Source organism: Falco biarmicus, chromosome 3, assembly GCF_023638135.1.
Source record: "Falco biarmicus isolate bFalBia1 chromosome 3, bFalBia1.pri, whole genome shotgun sequence".
In the NCBI taxonomy this organism is placed as follows: domain Eukaryota; kingdom Metazoa; phylum Chordata; class Aves; order Falconiformes; family Falconidae; genus Falco; species Falco biarmicus.
In genome coordinates, this window is record NC_079290.1 from 67,641,809 (window position 1) to 67,664,730 (window position 22,922).

At 36.3% G+C, this 22,922-nt stretch overlaps 1 protein-coding gene across 3 annotated transcripts in view; it reads right to left on the bottom strand.

Moving 5' to 3' along the window:
• Positions 1 to 2,274: 2,274 nt before the first annotated feature.
• Positions 2,275 to 22,922, bottom strand: part of NETO1 (neuropilin and tolloid like 1) — a 70,624-nt gene continuing 49,976 nt past the window's right edge. The window contains exons 7-11 of one of the 3 annotated variants that reach the window (XM_056333336.1): positions 20,418 to 20,646; positions 8,177 to 8,290; positions 5,255 to 5,813; positions 4,028 to 4,076; positions 2,275 to 2,801 (exon numbers count right to left, since the gene is read on the bottom strand). In XM_056333336.1, coding sequence (XP_056189311.1) covers positions 4,040 to 4,076; positions 5,255 to 5,813; positions 8,177 to 8,290; positions 20,418 to 20,646 — 939 coding nt within the window. In that variant the 3' untranslated portion in view covers positions 2,275 to 2,801; positions 4,028 to 4,039. Of the gene's footprint in view, positions 2,802 to 4,027; positions 4,101 to 5,254; positions 5,814 to 8,176; positions 8,291 to 20,417; positions 20,647 to 22,922 lie in introns of all 3 variants that reach the window. The other 2 variants (XM_056333335.1, XM_056333334.1) reach the window with 2 other exon arrangements.

The following is a 22,922-nucleotide window of genomic DNA, read 5'->3' on the forward strand; positions in this document are numbered from 1 at the left end:
TTATTTAACAAACTAAACCTTCTTTCCATAAAATGGAAAAGGTATAATAAATAGGTTAAATTTCACTTATAATTTGTGGTCAAATACTGGTTTTGAGTATTATCTCTATAGCTAATTGAACTTGGGTGAACTTGAAGTTGTTTGAACTAGCTTGTCTGTTTGAACTAGCTTGCTTGAAATGTTTTCTGTTTTTTAAAAAGTGGCTTCATAATAACACAAAATACTCATAGGAAAGGCAAACTGTTTTCAGCAGCAACTCTTTCTATTTTAATATTTTGAATTTTAGAGATCACATTAAGATATCTTACTGTTGTGTGATACCAACCAAAGTTATCTTTACCGTTTGCAGTATAGTGAACTAGGCTATTATTTACACTGACTATATACAGCATATAATTTCTTAAAATTAAATATTTCAGCTAGAATGTTTATTTGGGTTTGAGTTTGTTGTTGTTTAGTTTTTAATAGATAATTTTATAATTTGACCCTGTTCCCCCAGTATTCACATTTTCTCACACACTGGAGTTTTTGTTAAAGGTTATATCTAGCTACTAGACAACATGTTTCTTAAGGAGTTTCCAAGATCAAGTAAGCATTAGCATTGTCACTTTGTTTGACATGCTTTATTTACACAGATTTTTATGTTTCTCACTCATTTTCCCTGATGCAATTAGTGTTTTAAGAAAGGATGTGCATGCCACATAGTTATTAATAGCCATGTCTTCACCATTTACATTCTCTCAGTCAACACTTTCATTGGAAATATCATAAAAATGGATTTCATTGTGTGCTTGTCTAGGAGGGACTAGACCAACTCTATGCTTCAGTGAGTTTTAGGCACTTAAATATGTAGCAACTTTAAAATCCAAGGCTTCAGCATTTTTCTAGGTGACCAATATAATTCATTTGAAGCTAAATTTACATATTCAGAGTTCTCATATATATATTTTTATACACTATCTCCATTAGGAAATATTTATAAATATACATAAATGTGTGTGCATGTATATGCATTTCTTTCAGCAAGCCTTTCATTCTTCCTTGATTTTATAATGGATGCATGGATGTGGCAAATATCTTAACATGATATACTGAAGAAAAGATCATGAAATAGGACTTGGAATGATTAAGGAAAAAAAAATGGTAAAGTATATGGACTTGGAAAGAGATACTGATCTGGAAATGAACTATTAGTGCATGCTAAAAATCCATGTAACAGCACTGACTCAATGAATTTCGATGACTGCAGAAGACAGAAGACTGGTTTTTGCAGCTAATATGTGATAACAAACAAATTAAGTTCAAATCAAATTATGTAAACCACATTGCAAATATACTGTACATAAAAGGAGGAAAATATCTGAAACCTTTCTTCTTCTCATGTCATTCCTAAATCAAATTTGTAGAAATTGTTTTGTAGAAATCAGATTTCCTATATTTTTAATTATGTAAATTATATACTACGTATTTCAATCAATAGCTGATATAGATCACCTTATTTTTTATGTCAGTCTCTCAGGTTTTCTCTTTTGCCATCTATATATGCTTTGGGAAGATACATGGAATTCTTCCCACTTTTTCAATATAACCAGTACAATTTATATACAGAAAAACCTAACAACCATGAACAGCACAGCATGTTTAAGAAGGAACTGGAATTTGTTTAGAAACAGAATTTGGGAAGATAACACTTTAAATAGATAATGAATCTATGATTTTATGCATTTTTATTGAGTTGTTAAATGAGGGGGTTTTCAACTTTACATAATTGTGGCTTTTCCACTTACAATAATTCCTTACTAACTTAACCTCTTGGGTTTGATTTTGGTGTTGGTTACTCATGTTTATAGCTTGAATTATGAATGTAATTTTATCTTGCATAAGGAAGTTGTTTGTATTTCTATCTCTAAAACTGGAGCCCAGCCATAACATTTGTATACCTGAAAAAAATCTGCTGCTCTACTATACTGAAGCAAACTTCCTAATAATTGCCATGGAAATAAACTAGTTACAAGTACAGAATTGAACAAAAAGTTTACCATAAACCTTTTAATTGGGTTTAGGTGATCAACTTTATGTGTTATGAATTCATTTAGATCTTAAAAAAATAGTGTATTTTGCTTTTAAATAAGTGAGGGGCGAGAGACAGCTGATTCTCCGATGTATCAGGGTTTCAAGTTCCTAGAAGCTACATTTTGAGCTTAATCTTCCAAATTACACAAGGTTTGATAATTTGGTAAAAGAAAACGTTGCCATTAAACTCAAGGTAAGAAATTATTATACATCATTTTATGTATCTTTATATAAAAAGTTACAAGTAGCAAGCATATGACACAGAAATGGAATAGTAACAGCAATAATTGTGAATGCATGCTTTTTACAATGCATCTAACAAAGGGATTTTTGCCAACTCAAATATTCAGTAACATACATGCAGATTATTTTCTTAATGTCAAATTCAGTCATATTGCTAGATGCTTATCCAACAAACATTTCTATTGAAGTGATTATGAATGGCTAAATACCTGATTTCAATAAATTGTTCCTGAAATTGGGAATTTAACTTGCAACGAAAAGAAGAGAGAAAAAAGAAAAAGAGAAATGACCGATAAGCATAATAACCAAAGTCTTATTGCCTTCTAGTAATTTTACTTAACACTGCTTGCTGAATTTTGTCATGATATGAGAATAGTTGGTCAGAGGGTCCATAAAACCTCTAGCTGGTGTTTCCAAGGACGATAGTTTCATATTTCATTGTAGCATGTTCAAAATCACCCAGGAGCGCACTATTCTCAAGCAGTCTATATAATGAAAACAATGTACATATAACAAAATTTCAATGTAAATCTTTTCCACATATCACACAACATACAAGTAAATAACAGACATAAACCATATCAACTGAAATAAAACTAAGATTAGAAAAAGAAGAAAAAAGGGGGAGTCTTGGTTATGAGCTAATTTCTTCAAGTTTGCAGCAAATCTCCAAACATATTTAAAAACTAAGGAGCACTTGGTGGCCAGCAACCAAATTACAAATGAAACATGCTATTGTGCAATGGGAATATCTTGCTAAGGAAGTAAGATAAGTCTGTACTTTTTGGGTTTGGATAAAGGCAATGAAATGAAATTAGAAAGATGTCCACTGTCTTTCAGACAGCTGAAATAATTCACTAGAGATTTTTCCATTCAGAGTTCGTATGACTGCATGAGTAGTTGTCTGAAAACAGTTAAAATATGTTCTCTCTATAAGGAAAAATAAAGAAAAATATTTACCTAAACTATCTAGAAGCAACAAAAGCATTAGTGAATTCTTTCCCAGTAAAATTGCTGTATACATATATACACACACATATAAACATGAATATACACATAACTATGCTTTTATATATATATACACATATACATATAAAATTTAACAGACTAGCAGCTATCTATAACTTCATTATAAACATCTGAAATTAAGTTTATTGAGATTAAGTGTTGATGACAAATTATATAAAATGAAACGCCTAAGAAAAGACTCAAAAAAGGAAGTCTAATTTGCAAACATTAACAGTAGAACTACTCCAAATTTGTCAGTACTACCACATACCCTTCCCCCAACATTTCACAAGGTTGAATGAATAAAATTATCTGAAAACAGATAGTTCATATTCCTGCCTTGGGTTAGATTGCCAAGTTTTGCATACTGTTTCATATGCTGGGACTCTAATTTTTGTTTTCATAAATAAAAATTAAATGAAACACCAGAGCCATGCAAAGCATCTGTCTTTATAATGTGTTTGGAATCGAGATTATATTTAGCTAGGGGATAATTATAGTGCTGTCAAGAATAAGGAATTAATAGATTTTACTTAGTTCACAATGCTAAACTGGTCATCTGTCTTTCAGTGTTCTCAGTATTCAAACCTGGCTTTCTCCATACAAGCTGACATATAACTTGAGAACTAACATGCATTATAGCAATATAACATCTAAAATAGAAAGCAAGAGATGGTTCAATTGTTGCATTACGTTTACTTACCTCGTTTGTGTCTTAGACCCTAGTTGTGTTGTACTCAGACTCATGTTTGCTTAGAGACCCAATGAGGCAGAACCTGGAATGTTATGGCTATTTCATTCAAAATAATAATGTTTGCATAGAAAAAAAGAAATATATGCACATAGATACTTAATAAACAGTACATCCTTGATAATCTAATCAACATTCATGAAGTAATTTACACTGGCATGCAATTAGATTAAAATAAACAAATAACTTATTTTTTAAGAGACAGCAATGTCTTAATGTGTAAAGAAAATGTGGAGGGTATGTAAACAGTCACAAGGAGTGCATAAATAACACATGAGAGAGGAAACAAATATATATTTAAAGTTTCTGTGTTCTTCTTTAAATAAATTTTCATAAATGTTTTTGCTTTTTCTTTTACTTGTAAACTTTTAATCATTCATATTTACAGTCATTCAAAGTGCGATATACAGTAGAAATATCTCTTTTATTAAAAATATCATGCTTGACTCCTTTTTTATTGATTAGAAAGATTCCTTTTAACTGCATTTTTCTATGTAAATATATGGGTAATCTCTATTCACTATGCTATCTTATGTTCTAATTGAGATACATATATATAGATGTGTTAATAATAGCCAAGATGCTGTGTTTAATAATGAAACAGATACAGTAAAGTTTTTCAAATATTGTCATTCATTATATAAAATATAATGTTTCATGAGAAAAGTAGTTTTCTTACCCCAGGATTGTGTTTCTCATTATTATGCCATGCATCAAAATGGATACATGTATTTTATATTTATTAATGTGTTGATTTAGAGGTGCTAGACCAACAGTAGATGATACTCAAGGCCACCTCAGTTGCAAGGAAACCACATGTATGTGATTCTTTCAAAAACTAGATTCACATAAAATCTTTGGTATTTAAAATTTGTACCTTTTCTCTGTTGACCTATATGTGTGTGTATGTGGGTATGTGTAAAATAGTAAAAGAAAAAAAAATATATATAGTAGAAAGGTAAGACTGAGATACAAGATCCCTCAGGAAACAGAAGCAGAGATAAGAGAAAGAGAGACAGGAAGAGAGAGATAATATAATGGTATGTGCTATCAGGAAACAGAAATTTAAACAATAAATAAAGAAGAAAGAAAATGTGTCTTTACTGAATAAAGAGTGAATATGTTTGGGCAATCAGGTCCTTACACAATAGTCTTCATCAAAAATCTATTGATACTGACCGCTGAACAGCTTTATCATGTCTGGACAGCCTGTGGCTTGTGGTCGGTACCTCTTCAATTTCGTCTATCTCACACGCATCTGCAGCATCTTGTGAGTAGCTATGCTTCATGACAAGGATATTTCTCCTGTTCATGGGCTGAATGAGTGGTTTTACAGGCTGGGGTTGTATTTCTGTCAAGACAGAAGCATCTCTTGTGCTGAGGTTACTACGGCTGCCCTTAATGCTAGACACTTGTGATCCACAGTGATGGTCATGAATGCATTTTGAAGATGATCTCCGCAGTTTATGATAATTTTCAAAGTCATCTGCAACGTCAGCAAGGTCAGCTGTAGGCCCTGTCCCTCTGAGGGTGCATAACTCATAATGAGGAGGCTCAAACACCTCCTGGAACACAGTTTGATCAAAGTCTGTTTTCCTTTGGACAAATTTTTTACGAGGCTGCTTTATCTGTACTATAACAGAGATAACAATGAGGATGATCACAATGCAAGAAGTCACCCCAATTATAGTCCCACTGGTATTGGTAAGTTGGTCCAATAGGTTAGCTTTTCTTTTTTCTGTGTGACAGGAGAAAAAAACAAAAACAAACAAAAAAAACCACACACAAAAAAAAAAAAAAAAACAAAAACAAACACCAAAAAAACAACATTAATTGCAGTTCAAGAATAAACCCAACCGTGATCGGTTCACAGATTACTGCAAAGCTGAGCCTTGTCTATGAGTTCACTTAATCAATTTCACTGACAGAAAGAAAGAAGGAAGAAATCCAGTATTCCTGAAAGCCAAGTAAGCAACACACAGGTCTTCTGTGTACCTATTCATTTGGAAAGTGATATATTCAGGTTATATTACAAGCTTCATGAGATCAAAGAATTATTTGCATTTTTTAGAAAAAGCAACCACCATAACAAGCAGATGGCTTTAGTGTCACCTCTGAACTCTATTTGCCTGCTAAAGCCCCTAAGACTGTTACAGATGTTCTCTTCATTATTTTCTGTCTTTTCCAGTAAATACATGCAACTAGGATATTAGGACCAATGAAAGAGCAAGACTTTACAGGATTTAAAAAGAAATTCTCCTCAGTATTGGGAACTTCAGTGAAGTCCTAATATTTATGAGCTGCCTGGGACTGTTGACAGTGTTCAATGAAAAATCTAAGTCAGGAGAAAATAGAAAAGTTATTCAAACTGAGGCTTTAGAAAGGAAAAAAAGATGTGTGCAAGTTATTCCTTTTGTTCCTGACCTATTCATTACCGCAACTTTTCTAAATACCCATAAAAATCCAGAAGCTGATCCTACCCACTATCCTTTACTTAGGGTCTTGTAGGAAGTTAGCCAGAAAATTCAGCATTTGAATTAAGAAAAACAGAAAATATACAGTAAAATAATAAAAAGAAAACCAGTTTTGTCCTATTGCTGTATTTATTTCTCTGTGATTTGCTTTCAGCTGGCTGCAGACACGTGAGATGGTGACTGAACCTTGTGGAAATGCAAGCTGAAAGCACTCACATCAGTCTCTCACAGGCATAGCAAGACTTGACAACTATAATTAAGTTTCAACACCCAGTTTCATGTAATTTTTCCTGGCAACCTAAAACATATCAAAGGGCTTAATAAAAAGCCTTTGAAATGAAAGTTATTGGCACCAAAACAATAATATCCATCTCTATAATCTAGATACCAAAGATTAAATTTTCAGTACTCCCCATTGCCTACTCTTGTAGATTCACCTGGGGTTTCTCTGACTGACACAGACTCTGGGGAAGTAGTAGAGTTAGAAAAAACAATACAGCAGCAAAAAAACCCTTTTGCTAGAATCAGCAAAACTCCTTCTAGTCAGAAAAACAAGAGAGGATAAATGCACAACACCCAATAGAAAAGTACTTGGCAAATGAAAGATGAAAATCATTCTGGAAATTAAAGAATGAGTAAAGAATGAGGTAAGTTTTCTGGTTTTCTCTGTGCTGAAGAAGTAGAGAACAGATAATTATTTCCCAATCATATGTTTAGTTTCTTTGAAGGATATTATGCCATGCCACAGTTTTGCTCTGTTCTCTTGTAGTAAGTTTTCATTTGTGTTTTATCCTATTGCACTGCTTGTCAGGATTTTACAGGCTTCAGCAGACTTATGGGTTGACTGCTAATCCACCTCATTCTGATTTTTTTCTTGATTGGTTACTAAATTTGGCATATCCTATGTTTCCAGGAAAAAATCTGCATTAACGGGGGGGGGGGGGGGGGGGAGCACTCTCCCGAGCCTACGATGTAAGTTACTTACATTCTTTTCCCTGAAGACAACACAGATGGTGATTTTTTTTTTTTTTCCAGAAACACAGAGGAATATTTAGAAACCATTGTCAGCACCTGGTTGGGAACATTAGTCCCTACCTACAAACTAGACATTATGCCTGATTTCCTATTTGTTCCTTGCTCTTCAATTTCACTTGATTATAGGTAATTTAGTTGTTTTCCTACAGCATTAATTCCACTTCACCTGGGCTTTTTAGTCTACCTGGGCTCTTATGGACATTGCATGCAGCTGAAAGACACCTGCTACCCATATGTTACTCCACGACAAAGGTAACTATGACAAAAGAACCAAAATACAACTTCCAATTACAATTTAGATTGTACAGGAAACAGAGACCAAGTGATCACAGAGCTAGCCAGTAAGACATAACCAGCCAGAAGGACGTAACCAACACAGATCAACACCAAGCAAAACAAATGCAAACACTGAAAGTAAAATCCATCAGTATTTTCATGTCTCTTCATTTTTTCTATTACTTGATGTATGCTCTCCGTGAATTACTTTTTCTAAGCTTTGACCCATCTGGCACATATTTAAGAATAAACTACAGATAATATTCTGTATCACATGCAGTCTAAATGACTTGACATTTTCAGTTGTACACATTACCTTTGCAGTGGTTTTCATCCCAAGGATACACACAATTCTGGAGTCCGTTGCAGACCAATGTATTATTAATACACATATTACTGTGGCAAAAGAATGTGTTGGCTTCACAAGGGGCTAAAAACAAGAGAGAAAAAACTGGCATTAAGTAGTAAATCATGTAGCTTTCTGCAACACACACATCTAGGAGTGATCATGTAACCTGTAAAAGGAAAAAGCTATACAACACAGGTTCCTTGAGTATAATATTTAACATGTAGCATTGAGAGCACTCAAGTCACACACTGTCTATTATTCTGTGGCAAGAGATTTTCAGTTCTTTCTGAGAAAGATGGACTCTCCCAAAGCCTGATTCTCATGGCTGTAATGGGTTAGCCCCCCATACACTGCCTGGGGGTCATTGATGTGTTATTACATGTTTTAGCCGCAGATCCAAAACACAGAACCCTATGGGCTGCTATGAAAAAAATTAACTGTATCCCAGCCAGATCCAGTGTATGGGAAATACTTTAAAGTTTATCGTTGAAACTCCAATTTTATAAGAAAACTCCTGTGACTCAAAGAAGATATGTACTTTAGTGCCCATGTCAACAGTGACTGAACATTTATACACAGAGTATAAAATTATTTTTAGAACCTTATGTTCACAAGAAAGACTACAGTAAAGAAGTGCCCCTTTGATCACAAGTGTGACGATTAAAAAAAGCAAGTCTTCAGTGTCTCTGAAACCCATGATCTAGGAGAATCATTCAGATTAAAGCTGCGGGATGAAGGCTTTACTGAAGGCCTTATCTTATTACTGTAAAAAAGCAGCTTGGAAGCCATCAGAAGGAACTGTACACATTGCTAAACTGTGCTACTTACTCAAGTGTTGGGAGATCATTATGTGTTAGGGTTGTAAAGTTACTACTCCAAAATTATATAACATAGTAAAGATAAATTACTCCTCATAATTTCATTATTAAAACCAAACCAGATCTTTGTCCATTTAGAAAAAGAGCTACAAACTTTTATCAGTGTTAAAACAGTTAAACCTGAACTCTTTGTGTATTTTTTTAGCTCAAACAACCCAAAAGCATTATTATAATTATTTTTAAGGGAAAGGTAAAAAATAACTCTTAAAGAAAGACCTTTAACTAATCAGAAAGGAGTTATGACGCTCACATTATTGATGCTTTGAATTTGATGCTTCACGGCTATTTTCTCCTCTGCGACTTTAAAAGTAGTTCCTGTGACAACATATATGCATAGCACAGAGACTGGCTCAGAGGAGAAATTTGTTGCAGTGTTTTGCTAAGAACAGTACAAAGGATTTATATAGTAAGACTTAATGACCCCATATATCATGTTAAGAAATCCACTTCTCAATAAACACTTAAGTTCAGATATCCATAACTGACTACAACGGCTTCTTCAGAGCAGTTATGGTCTGTTAAACAAATAATAAATGTCATCAAAAGTTTTTCACACACCCAAATATGCAACCATCAACTTGGATATAACAGTATACATATACTGTGTCTTTCAGCCAACTCAGAATTCTGACTGTTCAGCCACACTGGTTCTGCCCACTGTTCAATCTTTGGAAAGATCTGGTATGCCATCTCCTAAGCTGCAGTGACCCTGGTCAGGTGTTAAATTTGTTACAGGGAGGATTTTACTTTAAACTGGACAGAAAGAACTGAACAGCACACATGCGTATTAGCAAGGGAGGGTGTTTTAGGACAGTCCTTATCTATCTGTTGCTGTCATCTGGGGACAGTGAGGGCTGAGCCTGGAGGATACTGTGTCACATCATGATGTGACACATCATATAGGGAGCCCATTAGAGGCACTATCACCCTTTCACATGCTAGCTACAATCTGTTTCTGGCAAGGTGAGCAGCTTTTGGAACTGGGTCTTTCCAACACACAGAAAGAGTCTCACTGCCTGCTCTGAAGAAAAATGTGAAACAGAGAGGGAGAAAATTTATGAAAGGGTCACCTACGAAGACCTAGGCAGCCACACATTCAAAATACATGATAATAATTAGAAAGTGCAGAAGAAAAGAAGACCCAAATGACAAATGGAGAAAGCACAGGGAGTGACAGGAGAACAAGGGAAAAAAAAAAGAAGTCCGAGATTAGGAAAGTTTATGCTAATAAAGCCATAAAGAAGAAGAAAAAAACCCGAACAAAACCACCAAAAAAACCAGAAAACATGCAGAGTGCCATGAAAGGCTTTAGAAGTAAACTGCTGATGACAGACTGCTGTGTTTGAGCAGGCAGAACCTCCTAGATGTCTATGACTTGCTCTTGCCACTTTAAAACCGGTCTGATTTAACCCTGAACACAACAGCAAAGAAAGGATTAATAGTGGAAAAACAACCCCCAAAAGAGAACAATTTAAGGGAGGGAAGGACAGTTGTGCAAGGCAGAAGTAAAGGAATTCAGAAGTATAGTGACAGAAGTCAAAAAGGAGAACTAGAGGAAGGTAGTAAAGGAAGTGAAAGGAAGAGGAAGAAAGAGAGAACTGTATATCAGAAACAGATGACACTTAAGACATTCTGCACAGAAAGGAATGACAAGATATTTTATAGCAAATGAAAAATATTAGGAAATGTTTCAGAAATAACAGAAAAAATAGAGCAGTACAAAAGACATTTTCTGCAGATATAAGAAGGGATTATTATGCAAAGTGATGGCAGGGAGTTCTGGAAATGAAAGGCAAGAAAAAGGAAGAAAAAAGAAAATCTAAGTTTCTCTAAATTGTGCTGTTAAACTATGGAGGAAGGAGATGTATGTGAATAAACATCAAAACTTACATGAATAGCAAGGCAGAGCAATTTCAGATTAAGAACAGCAAACTTAGCATGAGAAACCCCCAAATGTAAGATTCCTAAACCTAATGACAAACAGCCTCATCTTGTTCATGTTTATAAAATTAGTATAGTCAGGTCCTCCCTGTGGTCCCTTGAACCTGGAGCGATTAAGCTGGACAAGAAATCAATATATTTTTCCCATTCTAATGAGGGCTTTTAGCTGGAACGAATGAAAGCATCAAGGGAAGCCGAAAACTTGTCAGTCCCATTGCACATTGGAGGAATTAGGTTTTTTGCCCTTGAAAAGACATATCTTGGGATGCTGCATCTAGGACATTCTACTAATTTTAAAAAAGTTAAATTAATTGGTAGTAAACAGGATTCTTTTACCGCAAGGTGGATCTGGTCCTGATGCTTCCCTGAACTTGTTACCCAGGTGGGCATGGAATCAAGCAGAAAAGGTATGTGACAGCAGCGCTTGATAGCTTAATTTTTGAATGTCATCTGCGACAATGCCTCAATACATTAACATTTTAACCTGAGGAAAGGCTGTGGATGTTTTCACAAAAGGAAGCTACTGCTGTCCTTAGCTTCAACTAGATAGAGCAGCACAGGTCTCTCCACCCCACCCAGCAGAAGACCTGTGTTGTCAGTCTGTGGTCTTCCCTAAGACTACACAAATGTCCTTTATATGAGAGAGCAGCAGGAATGTTCAGAGCTCTGCCTTGGATGGAGCAAGGAGCCAAATGAAAGTTTTTGAGTCAGGATTAGTGGGCAGCCCAGTGTTGGCTGACAGCTATCGATATTGTAGTTGCTGTCTGTCTGCTACAGACTACCTGATCAAGGAGTAGAAGTAGATGAAGCCTTCTTCAGGCACCTGGAAGAAGCCTCATGTTCGCAGGCTCTGGTCCTTAGAGGGGGGTTTCACCACCTCATTTAACCACCTGATATCTGTGAAGGGCAACACACAGGGCACAAGCAATCCAGGAGGTTTCCAGAATGAACTAATGATAATTTCCTGATACAGATAATCAAGGAGCTGATGAGGGGAGCTCTGCTGGGCCTCATAATTTTATAAATAAGGAAAAATGAGTCAGGGATGTGAATGTCAGGTACAGCCCTGGCTGCAGTGATCATGAGATGGTGGAGTTCAGGATGCTGCAAAGAGGGAATAAAGCAAAAAGCAGGATCACAATTCTGGGCCTCAGGAGAGCAAAATTTCACTGTTGAGGAGTCTGCTTGCAAGAATGGCATGGGGGGTGGTCCGAGAAAGATAAGGGTTGCAGAAGAATTGGTTGATTCTGTAAGTTGCTTTCTCTAAGCTCTATATCTGTCTATCTGAACAAGCAGAAAATCAAGTGAAGGCAGCAGATAGCCTGCACAAATGAACAGTGAGCTCCTGACTAAGCTCAAACGTAAACAAGACACATAGAAAGTTCAGATGACTCCAGTAAAAATACAGGGGCACTGACCAAAGATGCAGTGATACACTCAGGAAAGCTGAAGCCCACCTAGAGTTGAATCTGGTGAGGGCTGTCAAGGGCAACAAAAAGGACTTCTACAGGTTTGTCAGCTGCCAAAGTAAGGTGGGGGAAAATGTGAGTGTGAGGCTGACTGAGGCAGGGGACTTTGTGACAAAGGACATGGAAAAGGCTGAGCTACTGAATGCCTTCTTCTCCATCTTTTTTTTGGTGTGATTTGCCTTTTGGAGTTCCAAGCACTTGAGATGAGAGAGAAAGACTAGAGCAGGGAAGACTTACCCTCAGTGGAAGAGGAACAGGTTAGGGAATATTTAAACAAACACGACAGACAGACATGAGCCCTGATACAATACCCCAAGTAGTTGTCTCATGTCATTGCAAGGCTACTCACGATTATCTCTGAAAGGTCATGATGATTAGGGGAGGTTTCTGAGGACTGGAAGAAAGCTAAATGTCCCCCCATCCTAAAGAAAAGCAAGGAGAATCCTGAGATCTAAGGTTCAGTCAGCCTCATCTTGATCCCTCAAAAGGTGACAGAGGAAATAATCCTGAAAACCATTTCCAAACATATGTAGGACAAGAAGAGTGTTGTCTGCATGGACTTATGAAAGGGAAACTATGCTTGACCAACATGACAGCCTTCTACAATTAGATTACTATCTTGGTGAGTGAGGAGAGAGCAGTAGATGTTATGTTTCTTTACTTTAAACCCTGTTTCCCATAGCAGCCTCATAAATAAACTGGTGGATATGCGCTAGATACAGACAATGAGTCGGGCTGAAACTAGCTGAACTGCCAAGCTCAAGAAGTTCTGTTAAGTAGCATGAAGTCAAGCTGGAGGCCATTCACTAGTGATATACCCTAGGGGTCAGTACTGAGGCCAATACTCTTTAACCTCTTCATTAATATATTGGATGATGGGACAGTGTATCCTCAGCAAGTTCACAGGCAGTGCAAAACTGGGAGGACTTATTGATGGACCAAGTGGTTGGGCAGCTGTGCAGATGGGTCTTGGCAGGATGAAGAAACAGGAACTTCAAACAGATCAACAAAAAGAAATGCAAAGTCCTGTGTCTGGGGAGGAATAACCTCATGTACCAGTACATGCTGGGGACTGACCATCTGGAAAGCAAGTTAGCAGAAAAGGTGCTGGTGCACACAATAAGTTGACCACAAGCTAGCAATGTACCCTTGTGGCAAAGGAGACCATCAGTATTCTTGGCTGCATTAGAAAGAGTCTCATCAGCCAGTTGAGGGACATGATCCTTTCTCTCTACTCAGCACTGGTGAGGCCACATCTGCGGTGCTGTGTCCAGTTCTTGCCTTCTCAGCAAGACATACTGGAGTGAGTCCAGCAAAAGGCCAAAAAGTCTGTTAAAGGCTTGCTTGGATCATCTGACCTAAGGAGAAGCTGAGAGAGTTGGGATTGTTCAGCCTGGAGAAGGGAAAGCTCAGAGGGGTTCTCATCAGTGTGTATGAATACCTGATGGGAGGGAGTAAAGAAGACAGAACCGGCTCTTAGTGGTGCCTGGCGATATGTCAAGAAGCAATGAGCACTGAATGAAATACAGGAAATTCCTCTTGAATGCAAGAACAAACTTCTACTTTGAAGCTGGTCAAACACTGTGTAGTAGCTGGTTTCCCAAAAAGGCTGTGGAGTCTCCATCACTGAAGATATTCACAACCCAACTGGGCACAGCCCTGAGCAACCTGCTGTAGCTGACCCTGCTTTGAGCAGAAGGATTGGACTAGATCATATCCTGGAGTCCCTTCCAACTTCAACCCTTCTGACTCCCTGAAAAGATGGTTTCATAATTAGGTTAAAAGTAAGTCGGGAACATGCAGATATGTTATTTCTCCTGTGTCCCAAAGCTGCCTGGAGTCAAGCTCTGTCAAGAAATAAGTGAAACAGCCTGTTCAGCATAATGAACAATTCATAATGATTATAATGTAAGCGAGCAAATTAGAACTATATGTATAATTCAATCTGATATATTTTAATAACTTCAAGTCTTTGATAAATTGTTGGATTTTTGCAGCATGGAAACACTATAATTTAAATTAAATCACATTTTAAAGAATATTAATAAAGGTTATTTTTCTAGTTTTTATGTGAACCAATATATTGTTTTGATGTAAAATTATAGCTTATATAAAATAATATGTATTAAACAAAAAGTTTTAAACACTTTCATTCTACATTATTTTTAATGGTAATATCTTCTTTTTAAGAATTTTGTGGTATGTGTAGGGATATCTTGTATCTTAATATGCAAACATTTTTATTTACATAAAGTTAAAAACCTGTAGTTATTGAATTAATTATAATGTAACATCTTCTGCTTTACAAGTATTTATACTCAACACAAGATGGTGCACTTATCCTAGAAGATATATAAGCAAGTGAGTTAACAGAAATGGACATGATATCCCAGAATCTTTTACACGTTTAGGAAACATACTTTAAAAAATCCTATAATAATAACCTTTTTTCTGTTATCTGGCATGTAAATATATTTTGTTCATAGTACAACTTAGGAGGTTGCAATAATGATCATATTTCCAGAAGGTTACCATCACAATATTAAAAAACCCCTGAGTTTAGTATTTGAAAGTTACTGCTTTCAAAACTCATAAAAATTGAGCCAATGGAATTGACTTTATTTTCTTACTGTTGGAAGGTTTTGGGGGTGCAGATGGGACAAATAATCTATACTTTTTCATTTATTAATGCAAGATGAGAGTAAATTCTTTTAATCCTGAATAGCTCTAAGGCAGAGAAACATAAAGAACGTTTATAGTTCTTCCATATGCCATGTTTACAAAGTAACGTGAAACAAAAGCAGTTCTATTTTATACCTAAAAAAACCCCACCTGCTTCCACTGAGACAATAAAATAATCACAAGTAATGCATGCACATTTATACTATAAAATAACAATATTTATAAAGCACTATAGCAATTAAATATTCTCTGTGTTATTAATAATTATTATACTGTTGTGATGTTATGACATTAATAATAATAATAAAAATATCTTTGTTTGTTGGGCATTGTTTTGCTGGACATTACAAGATACTTTGGGTATAAAATGCAGACACGGCCAAGTCAAAACATTTTTACAAGGTGAGGCCAAAAGCTGATTTATCATGGACCTGCTGTGAAGCCTGGCTGTTCCACTTCAGTGCAGTGCCTTCCCTGTGCATTTGCACTGTTTCTAAGCACGATGCAGGGTTAGCGCAACTTCTTTGCTTCTAGGGAGTGAAGTAGTTCTGAGCAAGCTACCTTGGGTGTCTATGTCATACTTCATTCAACCATGTAGATTTACCCTTTGAGCTTGTTTCAAGACAGGGATTTCAGTCCAGGACTCACTAATCTTAGATGAATGTCCTACCCTACTTTAGGTATTTTTAGGCTTCTTTCTTTTCCCCCCTTCTTGTCATGACCTTTTGGAGAGATCTTGCTTTCTCCTGAGGGTGAACAGGAAATTTCTGAAATCTTAACAATGGTTAGATGTGAGAAATATTTTCTGCTCCACTTGTTAGACATTTCACACCTACTCCTCATATACTCAAGATAGCTCATTGCATCATGCTCTGCACAAGAATTCTTGAGTACGTGAAGTATAGATCATCCTTGAAACAGAGGAAGACTTCTTTTCTCAGCTTCTCTGAGGAAAAGTACTTCAGTCATGCTGAGAGACTGTTCCACTTTATTAAGATTATAAAATTATGAAGATGGTTAAAAGCAAGTAATCTTAATTATTAATATTAAGTAATTACTTATTTTTTCATTTGACACTAATGAAAAAATCTTATTAAAATATATCTGTTAGAAACTTGAAAATGAAATGTGTTTAATACTGAATTTTCTTTCTCAGCCACCTTCAGTCAGCTCTGTTCAAGATAAATGTAACTTTTACAGATAGTTAATACCAGATACATATCAGTAATCTAGTCTTTAAAAAACACTTATATGTGGTTTCATGGGTTTTTTTGATATATGAACTCACCAGAGAATGGCAACTCAGGAGCACATGCTCAGAGCTCCATTCTGTGTTCAGTTTATACACTATGCACCACAAACTGTTATTTTGTTCAGGGTCAGAGAGTCTTTGGGATGCTTAGCCAGTGAGGGCTTTTCAGTAGAGGTAGCTGCAAATAGCACAGAGGGGAAGAAAATCACAGATGAGTGCTCACCAGCAAGAAAGCAACACCAGTGTTTTCTTTTTTAAGTGTTAGTGTGGAAGCACAGAGCAAAACCAGTAAAGCTGCAGCCTATTTACACTACTAAGTCCTTGCAATGGGAAACCATCTTTTCACGTGTTACACTTATTGGTTTGTTGTTCCCTTCCTCAGTAGTTCCCTTTGCATTACAACAATAACAGTCATTGTTACTACTGCATACCTGCAGTATTTTCCCTATTAGAAAATTGCCCGTGCTGGTGTGATCATCTTCAAGGATTCTGGCTGTAAACAAGGACTTGAGTGTTGATACTTCATAAAGCTGTGCACTATTTTAAACATGGCCCTAGATTTCTAGCCAAATATTTTGTCAATAAAAGGAAAATAAGAACAATAGAACTTATGCTGCTATAGGAAAACCATGTGTGACAGGGCTTTAAAAACACTTAGAGCTGAAAAGGAGAACAAAATAAGAGAAGGAATGATATTTTTCAGGTCTGGGGTTTCTGATGCAGGGATGGAGAAGGAAGCAGTGCTACCAAATAGCAGTCAGAGGTGAAAGAACATCTTGCCTGCTGTGCATACAGAGGGATTTTCTCTTATCCCATATGCCTTGGTTCTACGAATCTGCTTTTTGGTTAAAGTGTAGGTGTGTCTGCTCAGGAGCAGCTCTTTGAAGAAGCTGTAGGTGTAGCACGTCTGTCATTAATCAGGCTGGAGATCACTCTCACAGTCATGGAAAATGAAATGAACAGTTAGTCAGTGGCTGAAACAAAAGACTCCATTTTTCAAGACTTCTTACTAGATCAACAGACACTTTTTGATGATACCAGCTTTCTTGTTTTTCTTTTTATGATTCTTAAATTTATTTATTGGATATTTAAAATCTGTTATACAAGTGACTACCATACACAAAATATGATTTTATATATATATATATATATATATATATGTTTAGAAGACATACTAAGGATTAAAAAGGTAAGGACATAAGCAGACAAAGCCCATAATGACAGTTGGAATAGCTAATAATGCTGATCACAAAATATCAGATCACTCTAAATTATCAGCTATTAAAAATTAATTGGTTTTTAAGTGTTACTTAGAGCTCTACTATTTTCATGATGTGAGAATCATTACGGGTTTTCTGGCACCGGAAATTTAACAACCTCTGTCATTGTATGCCTTTCCTTCAGACATATTTATAGTACTGCTGCTCTACAAAACATCACTGCTAGAGCTTTGGAAACTTGTAAGACCACCTTTAGACACCAACAAAAGAGAGACATATTTCAAATGTAATTGGACCACACTGATCAAACTGTATGAAAATAATAATGTAAAAAATTTCTTTAAGACTTCTCTGCTCTACACAAATGTCAAGACCCCAGGAAACAGCTCTATAACAAGAATGAACACTGAACAGACTCACACAGAAAGAAAACATTCCTCAGGCTAAGTAGCCTGTTTTCACAAAAAACCCAAACCACTTCCAGTTTACAGAGCCTTGTGTAAGGGAAGACTCACAATCTCAACAACTTAACTCCACACTAAGGAGAGGAATTTGGGGAGCTACAGATCATGACACCTCCTGGTCATTCCCACAGCAACAGTAAATGCAGGAATTTTACTTTGTCACTTTTTCCGATGCACATGGCCACAACATAAATTTCATTTTCTATTTTGTTTCTTTCTCATCTCTAGGTGAACAAAATAGCTTTTTTCCTCTTTCTTTGCCCCCGAGCAGAGACACAGGTGTCTGTTCCCTGATGTACATCTCCCTGAATGAGGTCTGACATTCCTTCTCTTCCATGCAGATGATCTAATTATTCCCACACGCTGCTGAAAGACATTGCAGTTTACATTCTATGAGCTGTGTCTCGCCAGTGCGCACACCGGACATCTGCTCTAGCTGACTCCTGACAGCCAGCTCTGTCTGAGGCATAAGGCAGCACTTACAGACAACTGACATGGCACAGAAAGTACAGTTTGCATCACCTTTAAATCTTTAAAGTCAATTTACACCATTAAAAATACAGATGCAGCTTCTTCTACTATTTATGAACAGGCTGTGTATACATATCTCAAAGCACAATTTAGCCCTTAATAAATTTTCAGCTTTTAGTGCACAATGGTTATTCAGAATAAATTTAGAGAAAACACATCATGTTAATATTTTCAACTTCCCAGTCAGAATACCATGCAGTATAAACTATCGTCTGTTTACAAGAATGGAGTAGCTCATAAGATGTAGCATGTCAGGTAAACGTCTTGGAATATTATAAGAGAAAAGCCCACATTTTTCCTTATTTTCCTTTAAAATATGAAAGCCTTGCAAACACACACTTATTCAAACCTTCATTTCAAGTTAGTCATCATAGCACTTCACTCTCCAGTTCTTTATACGCTATGAACCTCCAATGTCTATGCAGTTGTTTCTAAGGTAACAGATCAGGATGCCTTGTGAAAAAAATGAATCAGATCTTGAATATTCAAGACATCTCCAGTTGCAGAAATGACAGAAGGGCAGTATCATCTCAGCTGAGGGTTCTGAATATCTTTTAGACCCTGGCCTGATTTACAGACAAGAAAAATATAATCCACCCTAAGGCTGAAATGTGAGAATACAGTGGCGTATGCAGTTTCAGGCACATGGACTGTCAGAAATTTTTAATCAGAGCCATAATTAAGGAATTACAGAGGTTGCTTTCAACAGAGTCTCATTGCCTCATTGCAGGGTACACACACACAGAATACAGATGAAGAAAGTGTTTGGTAGAAGTGCACCTTCATTCCAACCACTGACAGCCACACAGGAATCTTCCTGTCAGACATGTGATGCACAAACCAAAAAATACATTAAAAACAGACATGAATCAGCATGTGAAAATAAATGCATATTCTCCTTCCTCAAGGGACCGGTATTATTTCCATCAAAGAAAACAAATCAATATCTTTCACAAGTGATTACCTGAGTCAGTTATTTTAAGCTAATGAGATTATTGCATTTTGTTGAGTGGGTTTTGTGGTTTATTTGTTTGATTGGGGTTTTTTGGTTGTTTGGTGGTTGTTTTTTTTTTTTTTCTTAACTGGGTAGAACTACCTTTTGTTTCTTTGAAAGGCTGTTTTCCTTATTATCTGGGTCCAGAAATCATATAAACGTATGAATGCAGGCAAGGTGCATAGAAAGAGTATTAACCAAAACAACATGTAAGACTTTTAGAAAGCTCCTGTTACTATAAAAAAAAACCAACCCAACAACTAAATTCTTTGCTTAAAAGTATCTGACTTATATGTTTATTGATATATGCATTCTGGGATATGCACAAATACACCCACCAGCTGTGATAAAACAATCATAAGGTATTTTTCAAATGCCCATCACAATGAGACCTAAAAAATAACATTAATAGAAAAGGATTAGGCTTGATAAAAACCTTCACAGCTGTATTATTTTCTGCACTGTGTAAGGAAAAAGACACAGCAGCCCAGTAGCTTGGGGATCAGACAAAAGTCACAGTCTTATGACAGGGCAGGTCGTGACTACTCATAGCTGTCTTCCTGTCTTTGAATCCTGTGCTCTCTCTGAATCCTGAGCTCTGTCTACTGCACTACAAATTATTGCACACTACAAATGCTTGGCATAAAAAACTGTTCTGAAAATTTACATAGCTTGTTTGGGAACATTTTTCAGTGACTACTCTGCATAAAGAAAACATTAACAGTTTTTGGGACCATTCAACAAACTGAAAGGCAGATGCATTGATTAGGTTCTTACGTTCTTGGAAAGATGTGAAGAGCATTTGGAATCGGCTGTTTCGACTGCCTTCATCTGCCCACATGCGGATCACTCCGAGACCTGTCCGCAGCATTACATCATTAGCAACAGTGCTGCAAAACTTTGCTTTCAAATCCTCCACAGAGCTGCTTCCATCATAGACAGCTACAAAATTCCTTTTGCATTCATTGGAATTCTGCATCTCGTAGTCCAAGAATCGCAAATAGATCTATGAAACAACAAAGGCAACGTGTAAAGACATTTGAGAATGACTAAACAAACATTAAACACCTTTGTTCTACCTTGTGGGAGAAAGACTACACAACACTACTACCAAAATTATTTTTCTGGAACTTGTGATCCATAGGCCACTTCCCTGGAAGGACACTAATGTTGAAACTGAATACTGTGTTTATACTTCCTGGTATTTTGTCTTGCTTCAAAGTAGAATCTAGCAGAAGATCTAGATTTTCTAATTATTATTATTATTTGTTGCAGTAAAGTCCTAATCTCCAAATACATACCCGTGTTTGAGAAGTATGTACAGCAGTCCTTCAAGCTGAAGGACAGACAAGCTAGACATTTCTTCTTTTGCTGGCTGGCACAATATTACTCTATTACTTGCCTGACATGGAAAATAATAAGGCAAATAATTGCTGCTTCCTCCCCAGAGTCAATATGTGTCATCTTTATGATATGTCTCAGCTACACTGATTCAGGAAGTAAGAATCTGGGAGCCAGGCAAAACTCAGTCATTAATCTTTTCATGTTTCCTCAAGCAATTTGGCCACCATCTCAGCTTTTCTAAACAAAGCTTTATGGTATATATCTTCATAATTTAACAGGGCTGAAATCAAGCATACTTCATGGAAACTGCTTGAAACCTAGAATTTTTTTTAGGAAATGTCTCTTACATACAAGCTAAGTTCTCTCAAAAAGTAATAGATGTATTTCTCTTTGCAAAGAAGTCTTTAAATCTACTCATAAAGTAGCAGGGGTGAGAAGAAAATGCTATTATTTGATATAAAACTCTAAATGGTCTTTAATAGGGAAAACCACTCATTTTAAAAGCAATTGATAATACAAGCAACATCAAATATTCCAGTAACAGAGAAGGCAAGTAATATTTTCAATAGACACGTGAGACATAATCAAACTGCCAAGCATACCCAGAAGACTTCAGGAGAATGATACGGAAAGGTGAAGTAGGGCAGAAATAGCACAAAAAGCCAGTAAACATAGCCAGCATCCAGCTATACGCATCTTCATTTGAAAACATAAGCAAAAAGAAACTACTGTATTAGACACCAGATATACTTCTTTACAAATAATCTTAACTTCAGGTAGGTTTTTACATGACAGAACAATTGCTTAAAAACCTTCTCTGCATTTGCACAAAGTACACAAACATAGCATATTGTAGTAGCAACAGGACTCACCACTTCACCTCATTAAAATATTAAAGCTCATATAGTTTGAGAATTATGTGCTATTAAGCAGTCTGACACTTTTACTAATAGCTCATATCTTTAAATGAACCTTTTCAGATAGTGCATTATGATACATTTTGATTCCTTGTTACACTTTGCAACTGGTCTCTCTGAAAAGAATGTTTGTAAAACAATTCTTACTAACATGAAATTTGTTATAGTAAGTAAGCTTCATTTTGCTTGCCTCACCTTTTTCTAATGTTATTTCTTACAGTAATCCTTACTTATGTTCCAACATTCCCATCTTCCAGAACTCAGAGGAATATATTTCAATTAAATTGCTGTTAAGTGAATTCTACTTTCACCATGTTTTTTAAATATTATAAATCAAGGAAGCTGTTTGTATTCTCCACAAAATGGAACATTAACAGCAACACACAAAGTAATAGGAATACTTTCTATAGTGGTTACAATTTCATTTACTGGTTGCTCCACCCCTGCACTGGAATGAAAAGTTACTAGAGTTCAGTCACCTAGCATTGCTGAAATTTTCTCATAGTAACCACCACTTTTTATAAACAAGTTGTCTTGAAAAGTCTTGCTATTTCCTCTTCTACTGGGGGACATGCAGTTTCCATTCCTGATAAAGCAGGTCACCTACTTCCTTGGTGAAGTCATATTTAAAGGCTTGTTTTGAACTCTGAAGATTTGTTGACTTCAGAAAATGGATTTCTGAAGTCCCTCTGCACTGGCTACATCCCTTTACCAAGTCTCTGTTTCATTCTCTACACTCTTCCTCCCTTCCCCAGCTGCTCAGGTACCTGACCCTTAACTCCCTGAGCTCCAAATCTTTGTTCTTGGTGTTCTTCAGCTGTTCAGATAATTTCTGCTTTGCTGATATCTGACTACTTTAGTTTCCCAGGTAAACCTCATCTTCAGTGTGGCTCCTGCTTTTTTCTGTTTATATAGCATCAGCCACTTCCATGGCCAGAAGGCCGAACTGCTGACATTCACTGCCAGCTACTTCCTAGTAACTGTTACACTTCTGATAGGAAGTGTATGAAAATGTGCAGAA